Raw genomic sequence first — 9,434 nt, 5'->3', positions numbered from 1 at the left:
AAAGAGAGAAATCTTTTAAATATTTATTGAAAAAGTTCAACTGATATTTAACAATTTTTCAGTCAAAGGCTATGCAACATACCTATCGTGTCTAATAAATTCAACATCATGTCCTTGATGGCACTTCTTAATACAATTTACACATATAGCATTGCGGTCCGTGGTATTACATGTATGACACCTACAACACAAAATAAAGGAAATAAATAATTAGACTTTCCATGCAAAATCCAAATCTACAGGACAGAAAGATGTATCATGTTTAGTTGCTTACCTGTAGAAATCATGCATCGGATAGCTGGTGTAACTTGATATTTTATATAGACACTGGCCTCTACTAACAGCTTTTTCAATGGCGTCTTGATTGTTCATTATTTTATTATCTATATTAAATGGCAAGATTTCACAGTATTAGTTTACTATATTGATGTTTGACACTAAAATAGTCTGAATTGGAAACCAAGTATTCTACTTAAAATATTCCTTCAGATTTTAATTACAATTTCAAAGGAATTTAGTAATACAAGTGTTAATGCATGCCTTATTTCTTAAATGCATTAAAGCTATCCAGGAGCACCTCATTCCTTGTCAACAGTGGTCCCATCTGTCTTTGGCTTGTATAGTCTATCCATTTTTCTGAGGTCCTGAGAGAGTATTAAATACTGAATATTATGTTGTCCCCAATGTTTGGGAATGGTCAACACTCAAAAACTGTCTGAAGCCTAGACCCTTCACAACATAACTGACTTCAGAGATGTTATGAAGTTCTGAATGATCAGAATGCAATCAACTCCTGCATACCTACTTACCTCTCTCCCTCTTCCCTCTCTCTCTTTTTGAGGCATGACTACAAATCAAAGAGCTGAAGCTGCCTATCCTGTTTATTTTGCAAGAAAGCTTAGGGAGGCCAAACACATTCTTGAACATAATACTAAATGCTTTTGAGCAGAAGTACCGCCAAATTTTTTTTAAGTGAAAAAGAGGCCAGGAAGCCTGACAAGTGCAAGGGAAGCAAGAGCAAGGAGATAGATATTATGCCTAAAAAAGCAATGCAGATATCAACAAAATAACAAGAGGTTATGAATATAAGAAATCAAGAGAACCTTTTATGCAAGGAAGGAAAAAGCCTTTTCCAGAGAAAAGTTCATGCAAATATACATATACAACTATAGGAAAATATTCCTAAAACTGATATATGTGAAAGTTTAGTCAGTGAAGTGGAGCCAGATGTTCCTAGAGAGTGAAATTATTTTATATTCACAATCCGTAGCAGTCAAGACACGAACTAGCTCCTAATGGAAGATTTTTCTTTACATCAAATTAGCACAGTACTCATTACAAAAGCTTAGGGTTATCTTATCTCTTACACCAGTATATTTCTGCTCATTCAACAAACTATTCCCTGAAGCATAAAGAAATATTCCCATTCTGCCCTTTTGAAATCTTTTAACCCAACCCTCCAAAGTAGATTTAAGAGTTTAGTGGAAAAGCCTGTTCTATTGTGAGATACATTTCCTTCAATGAATGGTTGACTGGGTTGTGCTTGTAATGGAGAAAAAGTTGATACATGTTCTAAATGTTAAGATGTTTCTTTATTTTTAAACAGTCATGCTTATGAAAATAGATAATTGTTTACTGTGCAAAAATAAAATATTCTAACAGTTTTGGTATGCTACAAATAAGCATAATTTACATACCTTTCATTGTCACATTGACCCCAGAGGCTAGAAATAAACCTCCAAACCGATTATTGAAAATTTGATTGCCTTCTAAAGTTGCAGTTGCATGATTTGTTATTTCAATACCTTAGGTTAAAAAGAAAAAAAATATTTTAATAAACACAAAATTTGGATTTTACTAATTACGTAATCTCCACATAGCTTAAAAATAATGCCATCTAGGAAAAAGCACTCATTAGATGCACTCATGCTGAAGCTGATTACAACTTTCAAAATTCAAGTATCAACATTTTGTAATATTTATTAAACATTGGAGCATTGCTTCAGGAAACAGATGGTTAGGTTCAATCCTAAGGGAACGGGGCAGGGCAAGAACTGAGTTTTGAGATTATATAATGGGCTTCATTTGATGTATTTTCAAATAAAATTTTCCTAAAAATAGCAACTCAATGCATGAGTTACTGTGCATTTATTTTTATTCAACATATAACACTGCTCTGCGCAAAAGCACAAAGTACTTTTTAAAAGTTAACTGTATCAGTAGCATTGCAGCTTTTACTTGGGAATTCTACATGTTTATTATGTGCAGCATGCCATACTCTGAAATGCTCTAGTATTACAGCCTGGTATGTTTATGTGCAAGTTTGTTCTTAAAGTGTAATATGACATCGTATGCCAATATATTCAGCAAAAGCAAAGTGCTGTTTTAACTTTGGTAAATCTCAGTAATTAAGGCTATTCTTTGAACATTCCCCAAGACATATTTATACAGGGTAGTAAATAATTGGAGACTGGTCAGATAACTACATTTCATGAAAAATTACAGATTTACAGATTTCAATATAAAGCAATTCAGCTGCTATTCACAATGGCAATGTTAGCTTGGGATGGTGCCAGAAGAAATTACTTTTTTTTCCTAAAGAAATTAACATAGCTACCACTAACATTCGGGGAAAAAGTAATTGCAAATGTCATGAAGAATGCTAAGCTGTTTGAAACATGGTGCTCTGGCTATGATACCTTCTAAAAGAAAAAAAGGAGGAAAACCAGCAAAATTATTGTTTTTGAAATGTATTAAAATGTCAGCATGTGTCCCCCAGGATATATCTTCAATACTGGCAAGGCCCTTGCACCATTACTAAGCTGCTTAAAACTGCCACTCTTCTGAGCTAAAATCAATACAAATCAAACACAAACCTGCCGCAAATCCATCAAATATTCTATTTTTCCGTAACACCGGATGACTATTTGTGCTGATAAGAACTCCAGCTTGTGCATTCCTGAAGATATCATTTTCTTCAAGAAGGCCTAACACCAAAACAAGAACATTAATTTCAGTCTGAAATCCTTTTTTAAAAAAGAAAAAAGGACACACACATCTCCTATAATATGCTAATATTAGTACAATATTACAATAATATTAATAAGCATTTTATGTTGAAAGCAAGCATAGCTGAATTCCTATGACCATTTAATGAAAAAAAAAATTAAATCAGAGACCTACATGAGCTAATGTTGCATACTGTATTCTTCAATTAATTTCATAATCATACCAAAAAAAACCCCAAAGGCTACAATTACACCCATGGCATTTTGAATATTGCACACCAAACTATTTTGGATAGCTCAAGAGAGCTATAGTTCCATTTTTACAGTAAGTGAAAAGAGTTAAAACAATTAAATTTGGAGTTGTTCTTAAGGTGGTTGCTTGGCCAAACCAGTAGAACCACAAATATTTGAACTTATTTCTCTGCTGTAAGTAAGAAATTTATTGTCATTCAAGGGTAGAAAAGAACACATATCATCCATCTGTTACAAAGACTAGTTTAAAGGTGAATGGTAAGTTAACATCAATCACATTGCCTGGAAATGCTATGGAAAGCAGTAATCAGCCAATTTGGGGCTAACATTTTCAGTTCCATGCAAGTGAAGATTCTGATCACATTCTAGATCTGGAATTCAATTTTAATTTTTATCAGCACCAGACTATTAGAAAATATAATAAAAATATAAATATGGTAAAAATGATAAGACACTAACCTCTGCCTCCATTAAATATGCAGATTCCCCCATCTCTGCCATCATGGATTTTGTTTCTTCTTAATGTAGGATTACTATCTGTCTTAATCCATACTCCAGCCATTGCATTGTCAAAAATTTCATTGTCTTCTATAAAACCAAGCCCTTTATAACATAAAAGTGAAATTTAAGACCTCAGCAATGTGAACATTTTTTGCATTTTTTAAAATTAAGCAAAGTAAAGTTGAACTCACCCGAATTATAAACAAGAATTCCACCATTCTGGCCTCCCCAAATCTTGTTGCGCCTAATTTTGGGGTTACTTCCAGTTCTGTGCAAAAGCAAAGATGTTACTCAAAATGTACTTATAATTTATTACTGATAAAATAAAATTCACTTGTAAGAGGAAGGGCCCTGCTGGCAATGTAAACATTTTAGTTACTATGTCTGATGAAATTAGACCAGAACTGGAACGTTAATCTCTCTTCTCACATCATCCTGGCACACATAAAAATAATTGATGTGCATTTATCTCAATGCCAAATCTTGAACACTCTGAGATTGGCCTCTGAAGGAAATGTATTCAGCCAGACAGGGAATTTATTTAGGGCAAATAGCATATGCATACATACTACTCACTTCATAGCATTATTTAGCATATTTAAACTAGATTTGTGCATATTGCTTTCTTTTTCGTGCACTTTCTCTATGCAAGACTTTTTTCCCCCCATTCTATCTTTAAATGATTTTTTGTCACAGAGAACAGGGTGACAAAGAGTTCAGCCCAAGAGTTGCTTCATTCCCCTTCCTCCAATGGCCCTGTTCCAAATCACTGCCAAGAGCTGTGGGGAAGTAGCTATCTTGGGGAAGGATTGTTGCAGAGAGGAAAAAAAATCTTCTCCTTTCAATAGGATCTATGACAATTCGCTGCAGACAACACACCACGGCCAACTTGCCATGGCCAATTTGCTGCAGGACAACTCGCTGTGGGACAAGAATTAAACTCATATTGAAGAAATGGTGGAATAGAAAGCAATAAGACATACAAACACAGACAGACACAATCCCATGTGTGGATCATTTTAAAGGAGAAGGAAGAGAAATCACTGAATGAAAACAATATATACTAAGCCTCTTTTAAGGAAGTAAATAAAAGTATATTTTACCTGATTTGAACTCCTGAGTACATATGGTTATAGATATCGTTGTCTTCTAATACTCCATGCCCATTGTCATAGAAATAGACACCAACCTAAAGCATAAACATAAAAATAGTAAAAAATTTGAAACTAGTGTTGCTGTAACTTACACAATAGTAAGCAACATACCTGTTTACCACTATGTATTCTATTTCTTCTTAAAACTGGAGTGCTTCCTGTTGTAACCCAGACTCCAGCCAAGGTATTACTGTAAACTTCATTTTCTTCAATCACACCTTGGCCTTTTTCATGCTGAAACAAAACAAAAGTATGCAAATCAAGTGCAACCTGCAATCAATTTGGTCAATTCCTTCTAAAGGTTTTTTTCTGTTCTTGGTTACAAGTTAATTGAAGGGAGTGGGGAGTATCTACAAAGTGAAAAATGTGTTTTGGTTCAAACCTGAAGCAAACATTTGGGGATCAAGATAGGCCATGGTCTAACCAAACCAAAATCAAGCATTTTGGGTGCCAGCATTTGGCTGAAGCAAAAATCCAGAGAAGTTCTGTGTAGCAGGTAAAGTGAGATTGGTGCACCTCATCTCTCATTCCACCACACCTTTGTGTGGCCTGTGTGCCAGGCAGGCAAACTACTGACCTTCATAGCCCTCTTTTCCCTTAACTTTCTTCTCAGATGCCACACTGACCCATCTCTCCCAAATTTGTCAGAGCCTTCCCCTCTTTCACCTCACCTTAGTACTGCTCCTTCCTTACTTATTTTCCACACACTAAACCACCACTGCTTAAATTAAATATATATTTTGGTCAGGTGGTCACAATCAGATAAAACTTCATGCTCTCATACATGAAATATTTTGCCCATTTCTCCAATCAACGAGCTTTCTGAGAATAGTACTATTCTGCTGTCTCATCTGCCCAGAGTCACTGGAAGTAGAGTACATAAAAACCAGATAGATCAGGGATGTCAAACTCCCAGTCCATGGGCTGGATGCATCAGGCACTGACCATGTCCATGCCCAATTTAGTGAAAGGGGGAAAAGTCCCGATATGTCACATAACGCTGCTGTGACGCTGCAAGTTTGACACCCATAAAATAGATGGATAGATTGTGGGGTATGTGTGTTAATAAACATTATTTTGTATTACTGCTTCCCGAATATGTAGAATATTTTCCATCTACTGTTAAATCAAACTACAGCTCATTTTGTCAGCAGTTCAAGATGGGTATATAGATTGGAGAAAAGGAGGAACACATGTTGATAGCAAACTCATCCCTCCTTTTCATGCATTTTAGAACTCCTATAGTTCCAGGAGTTCATGTTCATGCTATGATTTTCTAAATTATCTACACAATTAATATTGAAAATAAAGCTAAATAATGGATTTTCCAATGTTTACTCCAAAACTATGCTTACCACATATATACCACCATGTTGGCCATCGTGAATCTTATTGTGCCGAACAATAGGACAGCTGTTAGTCCGAATTTGTATTCCTGCTAATGCATTCCCTGTTGGAATAAGAAAAGTGTAAGAAAATGTGGCATATAGGTCACAAAGAATATTAAATGCAACTGAGCAAATATTTGTTTACCATAAATGTCATTTCCTTCAATAAGACCTCTTCCATCACCAAATATATAGACTCCACCTTGATTTCCATTAAAAATTGCATTGCCCCTAAAGGTTTAAAACCAGAAAATAACATTGTCAGGTATCATCTTTTTTAAACTGGGTCATCAAATTAATTCCAAATGCTTCAACCTGATCTCTCCCTCCTCTGCCTCTCCCCAAGATATCTCCAAACTTCTAGTTCAAATCATCTTTCTGCTTTTTGCAGTCTGCTGCTTAGGGAGAAGAGGGACAGGGAAGGGAAAGCAAGAAAGCAAGAGAACAGGATATCATTGAAGGAAAAAAGTCAAACATTTTTAGCCATGGACCCACCAATAGTTTGCTTTAGTTTGTATATCTCACGTTCTCAATAAATTACATAATACAATATAGTCTTCTACACAGTAGAAGATTATCCGTCTCTCATCTAAACTTACTTTTCAAATGTTATAATTGCAGGTATAATGTGCTCTTAATCTAGAGTTTAGAATAGTTTATACAAGGTTTCACATCCAGATAACTTCTGGGTCCTGCTTCAAATGCTAATTTAAAGAGTAGGTGACTCCCAAATGACTAAAATAATATACAGAAAATATTTTGCAATACTTCCTAGGATAAATCTCTGTAAGTTAAAATAAAGATAGTACCTTATGGTTGGATCGCTATTTGAAGTAATCCATACACCAGCAAAATTGTTTGCATAGATTTTATTTTCTATAAATTGTCCTCTTCCTTTTTCATGAACATAGATTCCTCCAGTTTGCCCATGGTGGATTTCACAACGAACTACAGTAGGATTTGCATATGCTTTCACTTCAAAACCAGCTATTCTATTTCTATGTATGTTGCAACTTTCAAAATAACCCTAAACATAAGACCGGGGGAGAAGAAAAGGAAGGGGAGAGAGAATGTTGGGAGGCAAGGAGAAACAATAGGAAAAAATTATCTTCTGACTACCTAATGTTTGTAATGAAACATATCTGTACAGAAGAATATGTAATACTATTAAAATTATTTGTTTATTGATCCCTGCAGTTTTCTAGACAACATTTTGAGAAGTGGCTTGCTTTTTTTCTTTCTAGGTCCCAGAGAGAGGGATTGGCTCAGCTGGCTTTGTGCCGAAGGCAAGCCTAGAATTCAGTTTCCCAGTTTATATAGCCTGGTGCTTTAACCACTATGCTAATCTGGCTATTATTTATTTCTATGATATCAAACTTATATTAAGAAAAATGTTATCATGTTTTTCACACTATCTGTTGGATCCTTAACAACAGTACAATATATTAAGCCCTTTTTTCAGTTGAAAAAAAGAGTCTTCTATACACCAATTACATTTAATTCAACATAACCAACCCTAGATTATTTTTTTAATTCTCAAAATTACATATTGTAGCAGGGCTGTATAACCTTGGCTTACAAGCTACATGCAACTTCCAATCCTGTTTTTGCAATACTTCAAACTTCTCTCCCAATTCTGCTGATTAATTCCACAATACATTGCAGATTTTTTGGTATGCTATTTTAATTTTTAAACATTAAGAATAACGTAGATGCATTATTAAGTTTAACTTCTGAAACAAAAGGCCAACATTTTCTGACTCTTCCAGAGAAGTCCCCATGTCATCACCAAGACTTGTGATCTCTAAAGGATAAGAAAAGCTCAATAGTGCACAAAAAAAATTGAAATATTTCTATCCTTAGCCTGCGTATACCTGAGCTTGTTTCAAAAGATCTTTGGGGGATGCTAGTACTTTTGAACATTAAATTTTTAAAATGCTGGAAATCCATTCAAATAGAGAACAATGTATTTTGAAACAAAATTTTAAATCTTAAATCTTAAATAACATCCAAACTTCCTCCAGATCTGTAATGAAATATGACTTTAATAAACTGACTTTTATCAGATTTTATTTTAGAGGAAAGTGTCAATGTATCCCCTTGATTATTAATTTGGAACAAAAGGATTTTACATTGACTTTGAATTAAAAATAGGTAAAATCACAACATGACTTGTCACAGTCTGCTGCTCTTTTTCTGAAGTCAAACATTCTGTCTAGCAATAATATTTTGCAAGAAGCAGCATCAAAGCTTTGCAGTGACATAAGATTAGTAAATAAATATTGTTTCTGGCACTCAGAGAATATAATAAATATAATTTATGTCAGAAATATGGGAGCTCAAATCAGGTTCTTGGCAATAATGTCCAATGTCTGAAATGAAACAACCAACATGGAAGCACAAAGTAACTACTTATACTAGCAACCAAGAAACAGTTCCAACTAGTGCTAAACTAACAGGAATATTGTAAAAATGGCAACTTGTAACACATAAAGTCTTGTGTTGTTGCAGCACCAACAAGCAGAAATTCAAACAATGCCACACCCATCAAAATACTAAATATTTCTGAATTGGAACTGTAGACAATTCCAATTCACTACATAAGTAAAATATGATAGTTTCGCAGTTAGATCAAGGTGTAATGGTAAAAATAGTAAAACTAAGATATCGTGATAAAGGATTTATGCAAACATCGTCCCAACTGCAACTAGATATTCAAATATAAAATTAAGAGAAAAAACTCATTCATTTCAAGCTTTCCACTGCTTGCAGTTCCCACTTTATGACTTGCTGGAATATAAAACAACAGTGTCTTTGTAACCATGCTTGGAAGGAAAAAAAAGGAAAGAGAATTTGCAGTTATATTATTAAGTTGATACAACAAAAAAAAGCTGCCACGCTAATATATAAGTATCTACACAGAAACAATTCTGAGCAATAATTGAAGGATTGAAAATAGCTTTAGAAGAGTTAATGTTTTTATGTGGTAATTGATTATGTCTCTTAAATAAACAGAGAATAAGAGTTATGGAATGTAAGGACATCACGAAGGTTCTCCCAAGATTCTTGACTTCAATTTTCCCTGCTAACCATACTATATACTTGTTCTATAGATGCAAGAGATTTCATTA

The 9,434-nt window shown here is 34.3% G+C and overlaps 1 protein-coding gene across 2 annotated transcripts in view; it reads right to left on the bottom strand.

Moving 5' to 3' along the window:
• Positions 1-9,434, bottom strand: part of FBXO11 (F-box protein 11) — a 77,509-nt gene that overhangs the window by 1,296 nt on the left and 66,779 nt on the right. For both annotated transcript variants that reach the window (XM_070932276.1, XM_070932277.1), the window contains exons 12-22: positions 7,113-7,330; positions 6,449-6,534; positions 6,271-6,365; positions 5,027-5,149; positions 4,865-4,950; positions 3,953-4,029; positions 3,720-3,863; positions 2,877-2,987; positions 1,698-1,805; positions 275-383; positions 83-181 (exon numbers count right to left, since the gene is read on the bottom strand). In XM_070932276.1, coding sequence (XP_070788377.1) covers positions 83-181; positions 275-383; positions 1,698-1,805; positions 2,877-2,987; positions 3,720-3,863; positions 3,953-4,029; positions 4,865-4,950; positions 5,027-5,149; positions 6,271-6,365; positions 6,449-6,534; positions 7,113-7,330 — 1,256 coding nt within the window. The remainder of the gene's footprint in view (positions 1-82; positions 182-274; positions 384-1,697; positions 1,806-2,876; positions 2,988-3,719; positions 3,864-3,952; positions 4,030-4,864; positions 4,951-5,026; positions 5,150-6,270; positions 6,366-6,448; positions 6,535-7,112; positions 7,331-9,434) is intronic.

This window comes from Pituophis catenifer, unplaced genomic scaffold (assembly GCF_029215685.1).
Source record: "Pituophis catenifer annectens isolate HBS135680 unplaced genomic scaffold, rPitCat1.0.hap2 SCAF_1, whole genome shotgun sequence".
NCBI classification, from domain to species: Eukaryota; Metazoa; Chordata; class Lepidosauria; order Squamata; family Colubridae; genus Pituophis; species Pituophis catenifer.
This window is presented reverse-complemented; position numbering and strand designations above follow the sequence as displayed.